At 40.0% G+C, this 24,017-nt stretch overlaps 1 protein-coding gene across 2 annotated transcripts; it reads left to right on the top strand.

Moving 5' to 3' along the window:
- On the top strand, positions 1 to 19,326 carry LOC141752717 (vascular endothelial zinc finger 1-like). 2 transcript variants are annotated; one of them, XM_074610851.1, is made up of 5 exons: positions 1 to 130; positions 8,633 to 9,387; positions 15,515 to 15,584; positions 15,691 to 15,853; positions 16,861 to 19,326. In XM_074610851.1, the coding sequence occupies exons 1-5, from the start codon at positions 98 to 100 to the stop codon at positions 17,172 to 17,174; spliced, it is 1,335 nt and encodes a 444-aa protein (XP_074466952.1). In that variant the 5' UTR covers positions 1 to 97; the 3' UTR covers positions 17,175 to 19,326. The 2 variants fall into 2 exon arrangements, with proteins under 2 accessions (XP_074466952.1, XP_074466951.1); XM_074610850.1 differs by having other exon boundaries at positions 16,831 to 19,326.
- Positions 19,327 to 24,017: the final 4,691 nt, after the last annotated feature.

Raw genomic sequence — 24,017 nt, 5'->3', positions numbered from 1 at the left:
GAGCCCTCGAGGTTACCGGAAGTTGTTTCAGCTGCCATGTTTGGTTGCTTTGTTGTAGGCTTCTACGAGCTTTCCTCCAGAATTAGTAAGTGTGGAAATGGAGCCGAGCTGGAGTACGTTTCTTTTCCAAGTAAGTTGACTCTTTGCGAGGGAAACCGGGATCGCTCGTAAAACAACCTTAAGAAACACAAGCGGCGGGAAATCTTAGCGGTAAAAGCAAGTTTTTAAACGAGTAACGCGTAGATGAAGTAACCAAGCAAAACAATGGTATATGAAAGCAGGCGTCCAGCTGTGAGGCTTTGGGAATGACGCTAGAACAAAAAATCAATGCTCCTCAACGAGCGATTGAAAATCATGGCTTGCTTTTCTATTGTACGAAGACTTGGACTGTTAATGTTGAATAACTCGACAGCGTTTGGGGCTTTTTTTCAAGTTAGTTTGCCAAGTCGAAGCCAGAGAAACATGCGGGATCATTTGAAGTGGAGAGGAGACAACGCTCACTGCACCGTTACAATCCAGACAGAGCTGTTTTTCTCCTGTGATTGAGGGCTGAGGATCGGTCGCCATAGGATCATGATGTTCATTGTAACGCCGTTAAACCCACAGATAATTTTAATTTGAAGTGGTGAACGCTAGTAAACGGCGAATAAGTGTCTACTTCTCGGCTGCTGAGATTTACTAACGACGATGATTCTTGGTGAAGTCCTTGGTGAACTTTCCGCTCCTCGCCTCCAACCGGGTCCGCCAGTAACTAGCCAAGTTAGCTAACGATGTTTAGGCTGCCTTCATCTAACTTGCTAGCTAATTTAGCTTAATTTGGGCGAGGCTGTTGCAATGAGCTTACTAAACTAATGTTACGTGGCTTTGATAAGCAGCACTGGTGCAGCTCTCTTGTTTATTAACTAGCTATTTATTCGGGAAGAAAGGAATTCAAAGTATGCACACAACATCATCAGCTAACACTAGCAACCTTTTCAAATTAGCAACCACATTACGCAATTTATAAATGCCTTTTTCTCCAGCCAGAAAGTGAGTGGTGCTGTTGAGGCTGATGTCTGGTCCACGGTTAATGGGTTTCACCGTGTCTACTAAAGATGGAAGGCTTTTGTTCAATAAAATGAATGAAATGTTTTCTTCACATGGCCTTACTGAGCCTAAAAGAATTAAGCCTATAGTGAAGTAAGAGCCCGAGTGTTTCTGGAGAGGGTCTAATTCAAATGATGAAATGTTTTCCCGCGCTGTGCTGTCATTTTGTCCGTTATTAATCAATATATGGACCCATGTAATACGTATATAGTTATTGTAATCTATGAAGTTATGCCCCCAGTGTGTTTTAGTGGGTGTGACTAACTCCTCATGGGAGGAAGAACCTCCTCAATGAACTTTATCAGTATCATTCACAAAAATACTCTTTTTCGCTCTATTGTCTTTCTGCAGTTTCATATGAGTGACTGTATGTAATTGAGAGCAGGGTTAGATAGGTCAGTGGTTCGCAAAGTGGGGTCCGGGGACCACCAGGGGTCCCCAGCAAAAAGAGGAATCATTTATTTTCATTATAATGTAATGCATAAGTAACACAATGACAGACTGTACAGCTATTTTGGTCATGGGGTTCATACACTTTCGATAATATATAACATCAAAAAGCAAAAATTAGTTGAAATCAGATGGGGGACCTGGGACAAAATGTTATCAAATGGTGGTCTAATTTGTGTCCATTTAGGGGTCCTTGACGTGAAAAGGTTTGGAAACCACTGATATAGATCACAAGGTCTTGTTGGTAGTACTGTTATGTTTGGAATCCCTTGGCAATAGAGTCCTAAAACCCAGAAATGAGTTGGCATTGTAGCACTTACGGTTCCCTCATCTGGAGGTCAATGGGTTTTGGTTAGATGTGGTTTTGGTTATGTTTTATGAGTGGCATAATTGCTTACACAAATAATTTTTAACAAACTGAATTTATCACCCCCCCCACAAATAGTGTGTAATATGGTTCAGCTCTCGAGGTTACCGGTAGTTGTTTCAGCTGCCATGTTCATTAAGTTAATTCAGCCGCCATGTTTAATTAATAATAATTCCATCCATAAGTAACACAATGACAGACCATATGGCTATTTAGCTCATGGGTTTCATACACTTTCGGTAATATATAACATCAAAAAGCAAAAATCCTATCAGATGGGGGACCCTGGGACAAAATCTTATCAAATGGGGGTCTAATTTGTGTCAGTGTAGAGGGGTCCTTGACGTGAAAAAGTTTGGGAGCCACTGATATAGATCAAATGGTCTTGTTGGCAGTAATTGCAATGTTGGAGTCCCTTGGCAATAGAGTGCTAAAGGAATGAGTCCTAAAATCCGGAAATGAGTTAGCATTTTAGCACTTATGGTTCCCTCGTCTGGGAGTCAATGGGTTTTTGTTTAGGTGCCTGAAATAAGGTCTGTGGTTGCACAAGCTGAACAGATTTTAACGTTTTGTTCTCGCAGACTCGTCCTCCTTTACAGCCTCGTTGTGTATACTCATGCGACTGGTGTAGTTCATTTAAAGCCTAACTTTAGTTAGCTTTTTACTTCTGGTGATTGCATTCACACTTCAAAAATCATAAAAGTAGTGTTCATTTGTGAAGATTATCTAGCTGAACAAAACTTATAAGCATCATAAACTTGTGTTTGCCACAGAGCTTATTTTCTACAATAATCCAAAACCCAAAGGAAAAATCCCATTGGCTTTTTGTCGAGGAAACCCAGGGCGATGCTAACTTCCTGGTTGGCCCACAGAAGTACGTAATCCCTGCAGCACTCTATGCCAGCCAATACTATTTATTTGATATATTTTGTGACGAAAGTGTTCAAACTTCAGAGAAACGTTTTTACTTTTCATAAAAAAATTTGTAAAACTGGTGCTGAGAGGGAGCACTGATGGAATACGACAGATGAAAGTCAAACTTGGAAGAGCTTGTGTGTGCCATCATTACCAGACTACTGGAGTCACGGGAGAAGTGGTCAAGAGGAGGTAGAGTTGGTAGAAGTATCACAGGGAAGCTTGAACTATCTATCGATATGTTCGAGGACTTTTAAGTGTAAGGGTCTTGCTACACAAGCCAAAGTTCACATTACTTATCTAGTTGCTATCTTAAAGCCTAATATTAATATTAGGCGAAGAAAGAGCATGAATAGTGCCCTATATCATTTTTGTGGTATTAGTAGTAGTAACGTTCTGCTCTGGCTGTCGGAGACTGATCACTTACTTCTTCCCGATGAAAAGGGCAGATGGACGGTGTGGCTTGTTGTGGAGTATCTGGCGTCCAGCCAGAAGCCCTGCATGTATTATGTACCGCTCACTGTTACTCTGTCAATCTCATGTAAATCTGTGTGCAGTTATCATTGACGTACGGAGGGACATTTTTCATTCAGCCACCGTCCGTTGACACATGCTTTGCAGTGTTTTTTTAAAGCATTCCACCGTGTTACCTTTTTATAGAAATATATTTTATTAAGATGCATAAATTAAAGCGATGATGATTAGCATATTCTTGTTCAAATACTTTGTCAGGTGTTTTAAATAATCCATATTGTTGTGTAAATGAGCTTGAATAATTCCATAAGTACAGCTGCCTCTCCCTCTTTTTTTGATTAATGTGCAGTGCAATATATGGAAAATCCAGTATTTGTCAGGCTACAGTTAGGTAAATAATTTTGTTCAGACCAGTTTGGCGCTAGTTGCGCAATGACAACAGTAATGCTGCGACGTAACAGAAAAATGGTAAAGAATGCCCCAAAAGTGATAAAAGTCCTACTGCAAATGCTTCTGGGCCCAAAACTCCACTCTGGCTTCCTCTGGAGACTGTGATAGCCACTAAGAACCACAACAAAAACACTGTATAAACTGTGTTATAATATCAGAAATAAACTTTTTTTTTTTTTTAAATGTGCTACACATCCATTCATTCTGCCTGACAAGTTCCCAAATGTCTAAAAGAAAATGACTTTCAACAGGTGGGACACAAACTAATAGTCTTAAACTAATAATATTTCCCTTAAAGGACACTGCAAGACGTGAACATAGTTTAAAAAATAGCTGTTGGTGATCATGCGCCTTGCATTTGGAAGCCATTTTGTTGATTTGTTGGCGGCCAATGTATTTGTATGTAAAATTATATTTTAGATATTCACATTCCATGCAGTGACCGTTTTAATTTGATATGAGAAAAGGGTTCCAATTACATTTAAAATAATTTTTCCATTAGGGCCAGAAACACATTAAGTCATTAAGTTGCTACAGCTAACATGATGGCAGACCATTGCCTATACTCAAAAATCCAGTGGACATGAAGCATGAACAGTATCATTCATTTGTGGTAATGTCTGTGGCCACCTGACGTATGCAAGTCCAATATTTTAGCTCTGGTTTGTTCTCCACTAACCCCTGAAAAAATATCTGTCTTTATCTGGGCTTGCTAGATATTCACCAGTCAGTAACTTTCTGTTTGCCATTTGGTGCTACGTAGGTGTTGTGAATTATTATTCATTGTTTTTATTTTGAAGCCAAATTAAACGTAGGTAGCTCACAGTGTTTTTTTTATCAGAGCTTGTTTGCTTGAAACGGGTCCATTATGACAAACAGCCCCTTTTGAAGTTACACAAAGTACTTTTATTACTCACCGTTTCTAAAATATAGTAATGAATGGAGCTTTAGCGTCGGCCGTAAACTTTAGGTTCAAGTCCTAGTGCCAGAGTAAAGCCATGTGCTTTTGTATCTGCAGTGGTTACGCTGGCATCAGTCAACTCTGTGCCATACATATGCTACATATAGGGCTGCAACTAACAATTATTTTCATTGTGGAATAATCTGTTGGTTATTTTCTCAATTAATCAATTAGTTGTTAGTTTATAAAATGGTGAAAAATGTCGATCAGTGCTTCCCAAAGCCCAGGATGACGTCCTCAAATGTCTTGTTTTGTCCACAACTCAAAGATATTCAGTTTACTGTCATAGAGGAGTAAAGAAACCAGAAAATATTCACATTTAAGAATCTGGAATCAGGGATTTTTGGTTCTTAAAGAATGACTCAAAATGATAAATCAATCATCAAAATAGTTGGCGATTAATTTAATAGTTGAAAACTAATCGATTAATTGTTGCAGCTCTAGCTACATCAAAGATGTACTAAATAGTGAGTTACTATTTTTTTTACTATCAGTTACCCTCCACCTTAGTCTTGTCAGATACAGTAGAATACCTCTTTATAAAATCCCACTTGTGGCCACATTTAAGAAATGTTTGACTTTTCTTGAATCACAAGAGGTCTTTGTGCTCCCTTCTGGGTAAAATGTATTTAATTTAAGCCACGTTACATGTTCCAGCTGTTTTTTTGTCCTCGACAGGACTGTTTGCTATCTGATGTTGTTTTAAATGCCACCACTTTTTTGGAGGTTTTGGCTCATTGATTTCAGTGTTTTTTTGGGAGATGGATGACATGGTGAGTTGCTTAGAACTGGCCCATATCATCCTCTTACATTTCCCAGCTGAAAGAATGAATATATCAAAACCTCCTCTAAAACTTGCAACCTCAACAACAACAGCAAAGTAAGGCCCTGAATCCCTGAAGTATTCGTATGTAAAGCTTTACGGGCTATGAGAAAAAATCCAGGAGGATTACAAACATTACAAAAGTGATGTTTTGTAAGAACTTGTGTCAACTCGGCAAACTGGGCAGCAGCCAAAGATTTCAGAACTTGTAAACAAGTGAAGAACAACCTAGAACAAACTCATAAACTCGAAGAGAAGGCTCTACATTGTACCATAAAGCAAAACAAATATTTTATATCCTGCAGTCCTCTCCTTCCTTCCATTTTTTTTTTATCAATTATAGTTTTTGTTTGTTTTGTTAAAAAAGAAAGAAAAAAATTGCTTTTTTTCGGCAAGCAGCTGTAGAGTGCGACACAAAAGATTGAAGAAAGACAAGTGCATAATCTGACTCAGACCGTGAGCTCAATTCAAGTCTACAGTGGCCCGTGGAGCCATCAGGACACTCCCTCCATTTTGATGTTATTTATGAGGGAGCAGCCCCAGTTGTCAGAGCGCATTTGTGTCAAAATGGTCAGAGCTGCATGAAGGCACAGCAGCTTACAGCGCCCTGCACCTCTGTATAGAGGCGGGCTGTCTGCAGCGGCTACGTCTGCTGTTCACAAGCTTCACAAAGAGGGTTCCCGGCTGGTATCCCCCCAAACCCCCCCACCCAAACATAAAGCTCCCCCCCGCCCCCCCCTCCAGGCACACCCCTGGTGTGCCAGCGGACGGGTTAGCATTGGCATGATGATGACTAATCCTGGAAGGTGGCAAGTGTGAGCAGGTGCTTAGACAAACGGATGGGTGGGCTTGGTGGCATTCTCCACCAGTTCCCAGGTTCCCATTGCATATGAGGGGGAATGACGGCCACTAGTTCAGCTGAGTAGTGTGCTGTGGATAAACAATGTCCCCTGTCTCATGAATAGATGAGCCAAATCAATGAAGATGAGCATACAAAGATCCCCCGCTGAGGCATCACTGCTCAGATTTGTGTCTCTCACAATAGGCTGGATGACATAAGGAGGACACTGTGCGGTTCATTTTTCTTCTCTGTCCCCCTTCCTCCTCTTTTTTGCGTCTCCTGTCTCGGCTGGCCTTCTGCGATGGATGATTGAACCTCAAAGGGAAAGGTCAAGCATTTCACCTTGCCCTTTTCTGGCTGGCGTTTCACAACACGGTTGTCTTGACTGTGTCCATTTACCAAAAAACAACATATTTATGATTGATATGAAAAGAAAAAAAATACTGTCTTAACAAGTTTAGCAAGAACCACGAAGGGATATGAATTACCATAAACATCTGTCCCGGCTGAGCTGATGGTGTATTTGCAACTCTGTGCCTGCTTCTCTATTAATTATGATGGATGTCGGTGGGGCAGTCCCTATAGGTCAACCGAAATCTAAGGCATTTCTCAAAAGGGGTAACTAACGCGATAAAAAACTAATCTGAGCTGTGCATATGACCCCTCCTAAGTCCCGCCCCCCTTAGTTACTGTTGCTAAGTCGGACAAAAGGTCTTGACAAAAAGAAACATGGCGAATTAGCAAGCGTTTTACTAACATTAGCCAACTTAAGATGTGACTATAATTAATGTAATGTGTTTTTGGAATGGAATAAACAGGTCCACATGGTCAAGTGTTGCCTTTACATGTCCCCTGGCCCTTTTCACATCTTTTAACCATTTTAAGATTTGGTTTTCTCCTCAACATGGACGAGGCTAGCACATAGCATTAAGTATACATAGGGGAAACACAGGAAAGTTGACCGAGGTTCTGCTGGGTCCCAAGCTTGCTCAACTGTTATTGGAGCACATAGGAACTTAGGAAGGCTCAATTGTCAAAATGTAAATTTAGACTTCACCTTGGTTAGAGCATAACTAACTTAAGTAAAGCAGTTGTGCCTCTGTGATCCGTGTTGTTTTGTCCACTTTAGTGACCTTTGGTTTTCAGTAGTGTGTGTGTGTGCTCTTTTCACTCCTTTACCTCACCATGCCCTGCTCTAACTGAGCTCCTTAGCTAAGCTAAAAGGCCTGCTCTACAGAGCACCGGACTCTGCTTTGCCTCTAATTTGGTATGCCTGCTTTGCAGTCACATGGTGAATCAGCAGCGTCATGACGGGATCATTTTTCATCCAGTATATTTGGATTCTTTCGCACTAGAGGCATGCTGCACCGTCAACCTCATAAATGACAGATCCAGTGCCCATTTTGTGTTCTGTAACATCTTACTGGCCCTTGTTGTTTTCATGGACTTGTCAAAGCTGACTCTTGGCAGAACTCCAGTGGTGGTGCAGCTGTCAGTAACACTTTTGTTTTGTTATGGTCATTCTTGTGCAGACTTTGGAAAGTAATGATACAGGGGGGTATTTCAACTGTTTTGAAACTACAATCCACAATATTTATGTGTATTATATAGAGCATGTTAGGGGTGGGAATCACCAGAGGCCCCACGATACGATATTATCACGATACAATCTAATTGCGAATTTAAACATTTTGCGATATGCTGAGTATTGTGATAAGATATAGTGCGATTTATTACCTTTTCTTCAACTGCAGATTATGCCGTTTAACATCTGTTATATCTAATGAGATGCAGCTTTCACTCTGTTCATCTTAGAGTTTTCATTCACATATCTTGAGGTCAGAGGTCAAAGGACCCCTTTGGAAATGCCCATGCTAGTTTTTCCTCGCCAAAATTTAGCGTTCTTCCTGACAAACTAACATGACATGGTTGGTACCAGATTCCGATTGTCTAGTTTCATATGATACCAGTATCTTCACTCTAGCTTTAAGACTGAGCCCGCTGCAACCTCTGAAAAACAGAATAGTGGCCACGGTTAGTTTATAATGTATTATGAAAGATCCATATTTGACGTCTGTGTATCGATAAAATGTTGCCAAGCAAAATATCGTGATACTATGCTGTATCGACCATAATATCAGTTTTGTGTTGCAATAAATGTCCACCCTTCAGTATCATTAGCCTTAAACTTTGCCAACAACTATCTGGATTTAATTTAGGCGCACCCAAATATTCATCTCTGTATGTGTGTGTTTGTTTCCTCAGCAGGCCAATGAAGCCCTCCACCACCAGCACCATGTGGCCCAGAACAGCCTGCTGCCACTCCTTAATGCAGGAGCTGATCAAATTGACCAGAAGCCCATCTTGCCCATCCACCTAGACCAGAAGCCCATCACCAGCGCCGCCGAACTCCTCAAAGACAATGTGGCCAGCGGAGGAGGCGTGCGGCAACCAGTGCCTGTGATAAAGAAGGAGCACAAAGGCAAAACGCCGTTCGTCTGCGGCTACTGCAACAAGGCCTTCCGCGACAGCTACCACCTGCGGCGTCACGAGTCCAGCCACACCGGTATCAAGATGGTGTCACGGCCAAAGAAGACCGCCCAGACGGCCCCCACCATGGTGCCCATGATCTGCACCATGCCGCGGGAGAACAACGGCAACCCTTCCTACATCTCCACGGTGGCGGGCATCCTCTCCACGGCGACCACCTCGGTTTCCTCGGGCGCAAGCATCATGACGTCACACGCGATGGGCAACGTGCAGCAGCAGCACAACGTCCCCAAGAAACCCGCCAAACCTGTCAAGAAAAACCACGGGTGCGAGATGTGCGGCAAGGCCTTTCGCGACGTCTACCACCTGAATCGCCACAAGCTGTCCCATTCAGACGAGAAGCCTTTCGAGTGCCCCATCTGCCAGCAACGCTTTAAAAGGAAGGACCGGATGACCTACCACGTTCGCTCTCATGACGGGGGAGTCCACAAGCCCTACGTATGTTCTGTGTGTGGGAAAGGCTTTTCCAGGTAAGGACTAAATTTTTGGCCTTTTGATAGGTTGTTCACAATGTTGCCTTTATTGAGTGAGACATCCTGTAATATCGTTACTGATACTCAAGTGAAATGGGTAGCGTTTCTTAAATCGGAACAATGGCCACTTACATTTCTGTAGGTAATGCTAATGACCATAGACTGTATATAAAGATGGATGACGCGTCTCCTGTACAGAAGTAAAGCCAAAATATCCCGGATACGGGAGTTGCCATATTGTGATGTTGACGTCATTTGGAGCCAGAGTCTGCGCAGTAGTGATCGGGTGGTGGAGCCGCGGTATAGAGGTCACCGACCTGAACCAATCAAGAGCTGAGTGCGGCCGCAGCTTGTCGGCGAGAAAGAGCTGTCAATCTTGACGTCTCACCCCGTTTTAATAGCATTAAATAACTCATTAAAACCAAATTTATCAGAAAAATTAACACTCGAACATACATCAGCGTGATAAGAACTACCTAAAATGACAGAAACCATCTTTGGGAAACATTTATTTGACTTGTACTTTTTAGTTTGGTCCGTGTCCCATCCGCTAACATGGAGGAGGCGGGCTTTATGACCTATACTGCAGCCAGCCACCAGGGGGCGATGGAGATGGAGATGTTTTGGCTTCACTTTTGGAGAGCTGTCATGTCGTCAATCTTTATATATAGTCTATGCCAATGACAGGCACACACTTGTATTGGAATTAGCCTATAAAACATTTTTGTTCAAAATGTTTTATAATAATGATAGAAAAAGTATTTTTCCACCATAATGTATTAATATCTTTCCACAATTTAGTTATTCAACAGCTCTCTAATGCTATTCCTTCCCAAAAGGTTCAAGTTTCAAGGTTCAGGCTTCAACAATATTTGAACTAACGGTACAAAATGTGGAGAAAAAGGGTGAAATGAATGTCTAATGAGAAGACATTTCTTTTTCTTCATGCTGCCAGACAGACTTGTCATAGGGAGTCAGGCTGGCAAAACCCTGAGCAATGGATGGCCGTTAAGTGCTGGCAACAGATTTCATGGGGAGATAACATTACCCGTTTCAAATGTCTTTGTACATTCCTCATATAGCTCTGGAGGTGGCGGAATAGCTTGTTGTGTTCCCTCTTAGACCAGAGGCATAATGGTAAATATAACAATGACGGCTCATAAACAGGCATTTGAAGTGGACTTAACTTCTACTAATATGTCAGTAAATAGCTATGAACATATTTTTGGTTTTATTTGCTCTCAGGGCCTGTCTTGCAAAGCAGGATTACTCACTTAATAAACAACTTTACTCAGTAAAATGCGAAGCCCCCCTCAAATTAGGTTGCAAAAAAATATCTAAAATATTGAATATCGCAATATTATGTAGATGAAATAAAGTCAATACTTTATTTCATTTGCAAAGAAATGCACCCTCTCAGTGTATGTGCCCTCTCAAAGTAGTGCTATGATGTTGAATATTACAGCAACTGTCATAAATGCAAATGAAATGCGAAATTTACTCAGATTTGATGCATATGGTGGCATGTTCTTTATAATAAGACAGTTTTCCGAAAAGTCAGTTTAAAAAAATTGCAATATATCGCCTTGCTTACAGTTTCGCAATATATTGAAACGTTACCTCTGTATCATGACACGTATCGTATCGCCAGATTCTTGCCAATACACAACCCTAGCCTCAAAGGTGGAGCATGAACTGAAGCATTCATTTCAGTTCTTTAACTTACTCAGTAAACCTGTTTCTTGAGATAGGCCCAGTGCAGCCTGGTACTCCCACAAACATAACTGGAAGTGGTCTCCAGTGGGAGCCCAGCTGGGTACCATGCTCCATGTCTCGGCATTAGCCACCAGTTTGTTTGGGATGTGTCTAAAGTGCGAGTGTCTATGCCTGTGAAACTCTTCTCTTATGTGTATCTGAGGAAGAGTTTGGGATCAGCAGCATCAGGGACAATGCACAGTATGAATAGCACGTTCTAAATTGATGAGAAAATGAGGCCAAATGCAAAAAAAAAAGATTGTTTTTACAACTGCTCCAGTTTATTCATATGCTTTCAATCAACAAGTAACAAGGCTATTGTAAACAGGAAGCGTGCTTCTGAGATGTAATTTATTCTTATGTTAGTGGAGACGGGGAGTAATTTCACCCTCTGATGGTTGCATTCCGGGGTCAAAGAGGAAAAGTCTTGACTTGTCTGTTAGAATTTGTTAATCATGCTATTTTTTATATTCCAAGCAAACACATCTTTTTTGACTATTTTAATTGTCAGTCAAAAAAAAAAAAGCTTTTGCTGTGTTTTCAAGTGAGAGAAACTTGCTAGACTTAAGTGTAACCTTATATACTCTATAATTACAGTCTTTCATGTTAGAAGTTGTTCATTAGAATGCTTTTTGGCAGTGAATACAAAGGATTTATTTTAAGCAAGAATGCAATTGCCAGGTGCTACTTTTTTTTTTTTGTTGTTGCCTCATCAAAAGTTCACTGAACAGCAACCCTTTTGCTTGTAGCAGCCCATGACTTGTTTTTGAGTGATTCATCCAGTTTCTGTTTGGATTATTCAGTCTCACCATCATGATTTCTTATTGAAGCATGATTGTATGGCCATGTACTATCCATGTTTCCTAGTAACTTGTGTTTTCATATTTATAAAATGCGTTAAGCAGTTTAGATTTGCGCTCGTAACGACCCCCACCACGCCATTTCAACCACATGTTTAAACAGTCGCACATGGGAGAGCACCAGTGGCAGATTATCAGGGGAGAGGTGGAGGGGGGGTGGAGGCGTCACTTGTCACTTTGCGGTTCCCGCCAGCATGTCACAGACTCTCTTTCCCCTGGGAATTCAGTGAACCATGCGGTGATGTTCAGGTCAACACATTTACTATGTAGTGGATAAATATTTAGTATAAGAAGGTCTCACGGTGGCCTCATATTTAGATTTATCAACACAAAAACACCAGAAGAGTTCTGGTGCCGCAACACAACTTCAACAAAAAAAAACATCAGCAAGTGCGGCCCTAGCCAAGCTGTAACATTAGCGCTGTGCTGTGTAGGGCAGTTTCAGGCATGCCTCCAACACGGTGACGTGGGGCTAGGGATTCATCAGCATACTGGAAAGTGAGAATGGGGACTGAATAACAGGCCACTGAGTCACTGCCACTCAGCCAGATATGTAGGCAGGCACTGTCTGTCTGTCTGGAGTCTGCTTTACTTGTCAGTGGGACAAAAAAAATAAAGAAAAAGGGAAAAAGAAAAAACCTGATTCCGGTTCACGGCACCACTGAGAAGATTCCTCTTGACTCGTCTCATTTGTATTTAAAAAAAAAAATCCAGCAGCACGAAACTTTCCGGTTTTGGGAGCAGCTGCCAATGCTGTGGCCCTTACTCACTCCACATTATGGCAGTGCTAACATGATTCAGCTTCACTAGAACTAACAAGCTGACAGAGGAGGATCAGTGCCAAGGAGAATTTGTGAATGCCGGAGTTTCACCATAAAGGTCAAGAGGCAAAGAGCTGTTCTGTTGCAACTGCTGATACGCAGTGAACAGTAAATGATACTGTGGAACACTGAGTTTTGTTGTGTTTTTGTTTGTTGCTTTTAACCTTCAGCATTTTTTTGTATAAAACTTTATTTTAGGATACCACAAGTATTTTTTCATATACAGAAATCAAAAAATTAGGGCTGTCAAAGTTATCGTGATAACGCGTTAACGCAAATTTGTTTTAACACCACTTATTTCTTTAACGCATTAACGCAACTTGTGATATTTAGCTTGGAGCAGGCTTAGTTTTAAAACTAGAGTGAAGATACTGGCACCATATGAAACTAGAAATAAGGAATCCATTGGTACCAACCATGTCATATTAGCATGTGAAGGAGGCTGAATAACGCTTCAAACTTGCGCTAAGGCGTCCCTTGACCTCTGATGATAATCACATGCAGTTTTGGGGCAAGTCATAGTCAAGTCAGCACACTGACACACTGACAGCTGTTGTTGCCTGTTGGGCTTCAGTTTGCCATGTTACGATTTGAGCATATTTTTATGCTAAATGCAGTACCTGTGAGGGTTTCTGGACAATATTTGTCATTGTTTTGTGTTTTTAATTGATTTCCAATAATAAATATATACATACATTTGTATAAAGCAAGCATATTTGCCCACTCCCATGTTGATAAGAGTATTAAATACTTGACAAATCTCCCTTTAAGGTAAATTTTGATCAGATAAAAAATTTGATTAATTTGTAATTTATTGCGAATACCTATGGGCAATCATGCGATTAATCGCGATTAAATTTTTTAATCGATCAACAGCCCTAATAGAGATATATCTCAATTAATGTCTCGCTTTAAGTAAACATCGCCTATTGTCAGGGTTGTTTTTTGGTGAAAGAAGTAAACAACTGTTAAAGTTATCAAACTTGTCTAATAATGCAAATTTCAGTGTAAAAGCAAATAAAATGCAACATTTTTTATATATATATATATATATATATATATATATATATATATATATATATATATATATAATGACAATCTAAAAGTTTGTTCATGCTGATTCCTCTTATTTTTTCCATAACTGTGAACATGCATTTAATACTTTTTCACAGTTGACACTTGTTGGAAATGCAATAATTCAATCTTCCCCATTGCATTAATTAAGTTGAATTATTAACTTTGTGGCCTACATAGTCTCTTCCGAGTCCTCAGAGAGAGATATTTTGCAATTCTAGGAAAACTAAGAAACTACCCACCAAATTCCTGGAAATTCTCATTAATATTCTCTTCATATTTTTGTAAGTAATGCCAAGACTGCAAGAAAACAAACACAAGTAGAGCCGTGTAATGATACTATCAACTGTCAATTTATTCCGAAAACAAGTGGAAAGTTTACAAATTTACCCTCTCCGTGTGGTGTTGTTTTTGAAACTAGGTCAAACTAATTCACGCACGATTGATCATGGAGAATTAACCAACGTTGACTGAAGTTTTAGGGATTTTTCTTGTGCCCATCCCCTCATTATCAAAGCAAACAGAGCACATCCATATGCTTCTGCACTTGCAATGCATAGAACAAGTTGTACTTTAGGCTTTGTCACTTTGTGCTTGTCCACTTAAAGTTACTGTAATTACCCCTAAAAATATGCATTGTTATCACACCAATTATGCATCTGTAGCAGACAACATAATATTTTCTTAAAATGTTTAAAAAAAAACTACAAAAAACGATGTTGTGGTTTATAGTTTATAGTAAAATTCAAATTTCCACAATCCTCAATTATTCTAAGAATCTGATTTAGCAAAAAGGCTCTTGCTCTTCAGGAAGTTTTTCTAGAAGCGACAACACTGTCAACTAGATCAGTGATTCTCAAAGTGGGGTGCGGGGCACTCTGTCACAGGGGCTGCGAAATAATTTGCTATAAATCATAAAATTGGGATTTATCATTAAAAAGTGCATATCTACAGATATGAACCGTTTGCAGCAATAAAAAAAAAGCATATTGAGTCCATTACTCCCACCCATGTTAGCTCTGGGCCAATAGAAACTCTGATATGATTGTGAAACACAGCAATTATTAGTAAGTTAAAGCACTAGATAAATAAGTTTAAATATCTGGATTTATCAGGACTATGCTAGTGTTGCTACTGTTCATTTTCTGAAAGTTTTTAAGATCAATTACTTGAAATGTTGGCTATAAATACTGTCCAGTTGAGTCTTAATGCAATTAAAATGAATGAATAAAATGCTGGTAAAGTGGTATTAACATACAATAGCATTGCAAATTTCCCCGCTGTGGGACTAATAAAGGATTATCTCATCTTATCTTAACACGACTCAAGGTCTGAAGTATTTAGGTTGAAAAGTTTTAGAATACAAATAGTTCCAAAGGCATTTAAGAGTGGAAGTATAGCATATGCTTGATCGGTGTTACGATTAAGAGGGGGTCCTTGGGAATTTTTCTCCCCTGTAAGGGGGTCCCTGGGCCCAAAAAGTTCGAGAAGCCCTGAACTAAACATTCTGTGCTTCAAAGAGAGTATGGAATCAAAACAACATGCTGTTTTCTGAACTCACTGCATCACTGTTCAAAGATGAAATGTGTTGTTTGTGTGTGTTTTTTAATCCAGGCCAGACCACTTGAGCTGCCATGTGAAGCATGTGCATTCCTCAGAAAGACCGTTTAAATGTCAAGTAACGGTAAGAGTCATCACTGTCCGCTTCCAGAGTAATATTATTATTATACAGAATGTTGCTGTTTCTGTAACCCACTGACCTTTGACCCCCATCTGCTTCGCGGCTGCAGGCCTGTACCTCTGCTTTCGCCACCAAAGACCGACTCCGTTCCCACATGATCAGGCATGAAGGCAAGGTCACCTGTAGCATCTGTGGGAAGATGCTCAGCGCAGCGTACATCACCAGCCATTTGAAGACTCACGGGCAGACCAACTTCAACTCCTGTAACAAAGGTATGTACCACACTTGTCAGAAACACATACCCCCCCTAACATCACAACAGTGAGGTGTTCAGCAGTTAAGAGAGAATTCCTGAACCATCTGCGTTCTGTTCCGTTTTTGTTTTTTTTCTGCTCTAATCCTGGTTGTTACATTACAACGTATAATGTTTTGGTAGTGTTACAATCTTCTGCTACACTACATTGCAGAACGAGAAATGAGGGTGTTACAAATTTAGCTAAGCTTTTATTTCCTACCAGTGAACCACTATTTTGAGTAAGGATGCACCGATCCAACTTTTTAAGTCCCAATACCGTTAGCGATACCTGGGCTTTGGGTATCGGCCGATACTGAGAACCGATCCGATACCAGTTTTTAATTAATAAGATGTATGCCTCACTGTTTGGAAGTGACTGGGATCATTCTTTGATGTGTAGGGAAACATCAGGCTTGACTTAAACATCTCTTCCTAACTTTGTAAGACAAAATGTAACACTGAAATACAATTTATTTTATTTTACTTTATTTATACAAATTGAATTTTTATTTATTATAAAAGTGATAAATCGTACACCAGCAGCTTGGTAATTTTTTTTTCAAAATTAACAGAATTTTTATTTATTATTAAAATAATAAATCCTACACCAGCAACTTTGTGAAAAATCTTCAAATTAACAAAATTTTTATTTATCATTAAAATAATAAATTCTTCAAATTTAACAGACGTTTTTTTTAATTATTAAGATAATAAATCGTACACCAGCAACTTAGTAAAAAATTAACAGAATTTTTATTTATACTTAAAATTATAAATCGTACACATAGTGTATAAACATGGAATAGATTTGAATAGATCGGATCCATTGTCACCAATACCCGATCCAGCTATTTGAGTCAGTATCGGCCCGATATCCGATCCGGTATCGGCGCATCCCTAATTTTGAGTAGCAGCAGAATAGAAGTTGAATACTGTGTCTTGTGTTCTTCCCAGATGGTAACGGAGTCTGCAATTCTTCCTCAGCTACACCTGTGACCATTTCCGCCCCCATCACCTCAGCGATGAACCGGGGCCACTCCAACCACCCCATCACCATCGCCGCTCAAATGAACATTAGCACCAACACGGTCAACATCACGTCCCCGATCAGCCTCCAGCACCCGGTCACCATCAGCTCCGTCAACATCCCCACCACGGCGCACATGAATCTCGCCCACCCGGTCGCCATAACGACCACCATGCCCATGAACATGGCCGGTCCGCTCAACATCGCCATGCGGTCAATGGATAGCATGCCTTTTCTGTCCCAAGTCTTGCCTTCTTCCCCACCCTGGTAAAGGAGCGGAGGAGGAGGAGAGAGAGAGAGAGAGCGCTGAACTGGCCAAAAAGAAAGGGAAAATGAAGTGAAACAAGAGACTCCTGTTCTCATTATTTGCACCTCAAGCCCAGCTCTTTCTCCCCCCACCGAACCATGTTTACTTACCCCCGAAGTGAATATTTACACGAGCCTCGCGGCCGGTAGGAGCTCCCCAAGTCACAGCTGCGTCCCGACTCATGTTAAGCAACATGACAGGAGACGCAGGACACTTGAGTAGAAATCGAGTAGGGTTTATCTTGAAATCAGGACGACCGTAAAGACTTAGCGTAGTCAGTTAGAATGATGAAACTGTGATTTGTATAACGACAAACGAGAGGAGAGGATTCCTCGAGCACCCCTCGAGGACTCCGTAGGAAAAACACACCTGTGCTTTTTTGTAAAAGGGAGATGAGAAATGGACTGAAGCAATAACAATAAATTGCTGTTTTTGATGTTTTTACAAGTTCTCTCCCAAAGCCTCTGGGTGTTATGTGTATGTTGTATTTTTTTTTTTTTTTTTAATTATAGCCTGCTAATCACTATTTAATGTTATAGGAAATGAGTCTAGTAAAAGGGACAGCCGCTTCCATTTGCATGGAAGAATATTTTTTCACAGTGCTATTAGCTTTTCTTTTTCCTTCTCAGATAGTAGGTATGCTCTTGAGGTACAGTGACTAACTTGTACAGTTGACATAGTAATGTATTTTCATGTCAGCATTTAAATTTTTTTGTCATTCAAGTGGATATTGCGACGCTTGTCCTCTTGATAATGAAATACTTTGTTTTCTATCAGTATGGAAACACAAAGGTTTTGTTTTTATTTGCCTTTTTGTAGTGTTGTTTTTGTTTTTTTCATGAAGTCAGAGTGGAATGAGTCTTGCACTGAAAGCATATCCTACATTACAGGTGAACAGCAGTATTATCAAAGATCAAATTGGAGTCTTAAGTGTTTGTGGTTAGCCAGCCTGCACTTGAGGGCCATCTGGTGGCTGAACACGGAAAATGGCCTGGCCTTGTAGTGGAGCTTTTTCAGGCTGTTACTGTCACCATAATGGTGACTCATTAGTTTTGTCTGACTCTTCTGTACACTGTTTTTTATTTTTATCATTTATTTGTGATCGCCCCCAAGATGATACGAAGGACCCTTCACTCAGGAAACACACATAAAAGCCCATCTCACATGAACTTTTGAAATTGATCGACCATGTATCTTGATCTCTCCATGTTCCTTTTTCGATTTCCTATATAATTTGGCATTGTTAAAAGACTTCCATCAGGGGCAAGAAGTCCAACAGTTATTGGTTTTAAACATAGCCGTCCATTTAAATAATCATTTACTGTGCAACAATGGTATACATGCTGTACCCTTTTTACCTTAATTTCAGTCTCAGTTATGTGGCTGATATCTGAACGAGTTTGATAAAAATGCAAGTTTGTGTCCATAAGAATAATGGGACAAGATTGATGTTGCATGACACCCCCCCTCCCTCTTCCCCCCCCCCCCCCCCTCCCTCTTCCCCCCCCCCTCCAAACACTAGCTGTTGATAATGAATGCCATGTTATCTCAACAGTGTCGCAGCTCCGAGTTAATTCAGTTTTATACTGAAAAGAATGCAATATGCATGTTTGTCATTTTCCCGAAGTTTTGTTTTTTAAACAAAACACTAGCGTAGCTTTTTTTTCTTTGTTCTTATGCATTTTACGTAGATACACTATGATAGCCTGTTTGCCAAATTTGATACAACAATAATAATAATGTGATAAACTGGTGGAATTGAACATCTCTTTATTTTTTAGGGGGAAAAAAGAAGAAATAATTGGAAATTCCAGGACCCTTGTGAAAGCAGTTGAATGTATATCTTTGTACAAAACTATTTTAGTTCCAAGGATATGGTAGTTACGATAGATGTGAAAGATAAGATAACCTTTTTTTTTTTATATAAATCTTTTGTATTAGAACATTAACAATGGTAATTTTGTATATATGAGAGGCTAGGCTTTCTGATTAGCAGAAAGGTCAAACATTCCTACATTTTTTTAAATGTATGTTTGTCAAATTATTACATAAAACATGCGCAATGTTATGTGCCTTTTATTTGGGTTGTCTAAATAAAAGAAAACCATCAAATGTGTTTATATGTATTAATAATGTTGGGTATTAAGAAAGAACCACAAATACGTAGGAGTTTATTACTATTTATCTCTATGGCAGAGAATTTCCAGTGTTTTGAACTAGGAACTTTTTCTCATTTTTATGAGGTTTACCATTGAACACAACCCTTGGCAGGCAGATGTGCACACTCACCAAACCAAACCAGAGCTGGGAACACTACAATGTTTAGTGTTTGAGTTTTACATTTTATAAAACCTGACCAGAAACTGTACTGTACTAAGAGAACGCCAACTTGAGTGTTGTACCACTTGATTCTGGCTGCATATTGGTATCCATCAAAAGGGGGTTTTGCCTGTTATTTGCACATTGTTCTAACTTTACCAACCATTATCCAAAACACATTGCTAGTTTTAGTTTGAGTTACTCCGTGCAGGGTGGGGATCGTCACCTAGCTTGAGGTGGTTCTAGGATGCCTAAGGTTTCACGCAGCATTTGGTTTCTATTTATTTCACTGCAATATGAAAATCCAAGCTTAGTGAACCTGTTTTAAATAACATGGTGCATTCAGGACACTGACAACTGAGAATTTATTGTTGGGGTTAATTTTGGCATGTCCAAAATGCTGCTTGCAGCGTTCTCGAGAACCGCTCATCGCTCGTTGACTCCAGGGAAAGGGAAGTGAAGAAGTGTTTGGTTGTAACGTTAGTATATCCAGCAGCAAAAGTGAACTGCAGTCAATGAGCCACGACTTGTAAAGTCCGCTGTGGACGACATGCTCGAACTCCCTTAAGCCAACCTCGCTGCTACACAGACCTCTGTTTGCTTGTTTATTGAAAGTTAATTCATATTGAACGCAGTGCGTGTCCAAATTGTACAAACTTGGACACCGCACGCACACCTTTGGGTCCCCATCAATACACCCGCCAAGTGTGACGTAGATCGGATGAGCGGTTCTCGAGATATGTGAAGGACATACTTACATACACAACACGCAGACAGACAGATTCCTTGCTTTATGGTTAGAGCTGAGCCTCAACGGGGAGAAAGTTAGCAACTAAAGTTAGCCTTCAAACATCTAAGAAAGCAAGCTCAAGATCCAGATAGACCTAAACAGAGCTAAAAGGAGTGTGAATATTGGACTTACATTCACCAGATGGCTAGAAACACGACTCCAGTGGGATGTAATGTTGCTCCATGTCTGCTGGAAGTGTAAGTACGTGATGTTACCATTACAACTACCGTACATTTCAGAGGGAAATATTGTACTTTTTAATCCATATATTTATCAGACAGCTATAGTTACTTGTTACTTTTCACATTAAGATTTAACATAAAATAATAATAATCTTATGAAAAAATGAAGAAACCTCAGGAAGAGCAACAGAGGAAGGATCCCCCTTCCAGGATGGACTACTTTGCAATAGATGTGTGTACAGAGTAACAACATAATGAAAATACAACATCGACAATCCATATGAAAAAAAATGATACATATAATGTGAACATATGTGAGAAGGTTGATCCAAGAGGATGTGAAGCAGCTTCCCGGCGTCGCCAGACAGATAGAGCCAGAGCAACACAACCTCCTCTCCATGCCAAAACGGATAGAGCCAGAGCAACACAACCTCTCCTCTACGCCAAATAGATAGAGCCAAAGCAACACGACCTCCTCTCCACCATGGAACTTGGACTGAATTAAATTGATCCAACCCAAGAGACATGTCATCTCTTAAGTTCTCAGATGGTTAAATTTAAATAATTGTTAAAAAGCAAAATCGGTAGAATTATTCCACACAAAAAAAAACTGATTAGAGATTATTATTTTTTTTTTTTTTTAATGAACATTTGTGTGGAAGAACTTTATTTTCTTCTTTTCTATTCCATTAATCATCCGATGAGCCCACAGATGTTGTGACCCTCACGAGGGGGCCCGACCCTTAAGTTTGGAACCACCGGACTAAACATAACAGTATATAAAGTAGTTAAAACTAGCTCCACCTCGTGCAGCTACAACAGCAAAATGCAACTTACTCGTTAATGCATGATCAATATTAATAATCAAATAACTTTTACTTGCGTAAAGGATCTGAATACTTCTTTTACCACTTTGTAGTTGTGAGTGACCAATAGGACTGCAACATAGAACTTCCTGGTGCCTCGTAAAGGGGTGTAGGGTACCAGAGAATCTCTAGGCAAGGCTTATTAATATATTATCCGTTTAAAATACATTTAGATAGACATAAAGTTCAGTTCTTAATGAAACAGTTAAGCTCAATGCAGGGCCAGACTGGGATAGTAAAACTGCATCCCAGGCCACACATTGAAACCAGGCCAGCTGTTGCGCTGTGCTCATGCTTGGATAAGTACGCTCATTCTTTGACACTCATTGACAACTTGTTTCCCCCCACAGAAGTCAATTGTCAATCCTAAACATCCGAAAATCCCTGGAGGGCAGCTGCTTCTGAGATGGTGGGGCCGCCACATCTGACACAAACAATCACATTCAGAGTCACTTAGGTCGGTCATGCAGCTCGCCTATACTGTTTGGTTGCAACTCAGTGAACATGCAGGCAGCTCAAGAGCTAGAATTTGACCGAACAGTAACAGCACTGTAATATTTATATAACCAACCATAAAAGCCATCAGCCCAACATGTGTTCTGTTGGAGTTTTTAATGTCCACTGAAGGTTAATGTGACACAAAGATGTTCCATTTTATTGAATATGTTTTAATAATAGATTGGGTTTCCAATTCAAATCAACTTGTTTAGAATTTCGAATGGATTCGAAAGTCATTTTCTGGATTCTAATCTGTCTAGAATTTGAAAAAAACAACAACAAATGGAAACAGTGCACTAAAGAAGGTCTTGAAAGCTGAATAGTAATGTTCTCGCAGTACCGAGTTGTCCAGCAGATGGTGTCGTCTATGCATATTTCACTGTTAGGTGCCATTTGAGTCCTATCTATTTTTATCTACCTTGTGTTCCCCCTGTAGAGGAATAATCCAACTGGTCCCCAGTGTGGGCTTATTGATTTATATCCTCCTGTATGATAGCAGCCACTTTACTGACTTTGAAGTTTGAATTTTATTCTGCCTGGACTTGATATTCTATTTCACGGGGAATGGTGGTGGAAGCAACCGGAACATACAAAGTGGGGTTTGGGACCCCCAAGGGGTCCTTGAGGGGGCTGCAGGGGGTCCCCAGCAAAAAGGAGAATCACTCATTTTCATTATAATTCCATCCATAGGTAACACAATGACAGAATTTATGATTATTTCTGTCATGGGTTTCATAAACTTTCTTTAATAGAACATCTAAAAGCAAAAATCCCATCAAACAGGGGACCCTGTGACAAAATCGTATCAAATGGGGGTCTAATTTGTGTCTTGTTTAGAGATCCTTTACGTGAAAAAGTTTGGGAACCACTGTTCTAGAGAACAGTATCTGGTGGTGGACATTTTATGTAGTTGATCATGTCTGGGGTGGATGTTAAATGTGCAAAGGCAATCATGTGCTTTTGATTTGAAGATCTTCAGCAATGTCTACTTCTGGTTTTTGCTTTAAAATAGGCTATGATCTAGTGGAGTCAAATAGTATAAGGCTGCAGTATGGCTTGTGCTGGTAAAGGACTGAAGCCCACCAGTGCTTTTTTATTTTCTGTGCTGCCTCCATCTCTACTGTCAAGCTGTATGTATGCAGTAAAAATAGCAAAGGTTAAAAGAGTGCCCTGTCCCTTAAAGGAAAAATAAAACTCACTTAGCTACTCTGTAGGCTGGATAGTTCAGCTGAAGTTCATAGGAAGCCTGCTCTGTCCTACTTCCTGTTTTCAGATTAATGTAATAATATCAAATGGGCAATAGATATACTTCTGTAATCTGGGTTTTCAAAAGGGTTTAAAAAGGGAATAAAATGAAATAAAGACCTTTCGAAATGAGAGCTCCACAGCATCTTGGATTTAAAAAACGTGTATGTAATGAGTTTCTGTATGTGTTCACACAGCAAACCCAATAGGAAAATAATTAATTCAATGAAAATGTAAGATGAATAATGAATAGTTACTGTCTAATTAAAAAAACTCATATTGGTCAAAAGGACAAAGATTTATGGTTTAAGATGTGCAGTTAAAGGTGCAGTGTGTAGGATTTAGTGTGGTTGCAGATTGCAACCAATTGAGTACCCCTCCGCTCACCCCTCCCTTTCCAAGACTGCGGTAACGTGAGCTGCCGACTGCAAAACCGTGGTAACGCTGTTTTCCTCGCTCAGAGGCCATCTTTACCATAATAACACTACTTTAAGAGGAGCGGAAGTCAGGCGGCGGCTGGCGGTACCATGGTTTTGCAGTCTGCACCTCACGTTACTGCAGATTCACAAGCGTGTCAGAGAACTACGGTGGCCTTCAGGTTACGTAAAAATGGGAAATTCTCTCTCTAGAGACAGTGTTTGGTTTTTCCGTTCTGGGCTACATGGCGGACCTGCTCCCTATGTAGATATGGAGGGCTCATTCTAAGCTAACAAAAACACAATAATTACTTAGTTTCAGCCAATTATACATTCATGAAAACATAGTTATGAAAATTATATTCCATTTCTGCTAATAGATCCAACGAAATGTTACACACTGTTCCTTTAAGATGTGCAGAAAAGTAACAAAACAAAGTGATTATACATGATGATACCAGCATACTGTGATACCAGTATGATGGTGCTCT

The sequence above is a fragment of the Sebastes fasciatus genome, chromosome 16 (assembly GCF_043250625.1).
Source record: "Sebastes fasciatus isolate fSebFas1 chromosome 16, fSebFas1.pri, whole genome shotgun sequence".
NCBI lineage: Eukaryota > Metazoa > Chordata > Actinopteri > Perciformes > Sebastidae > Sebastes > Sebastes fasciatus.
This window is presented reverse-complemented; position numbering and strand designations above follow the sequence as displayed.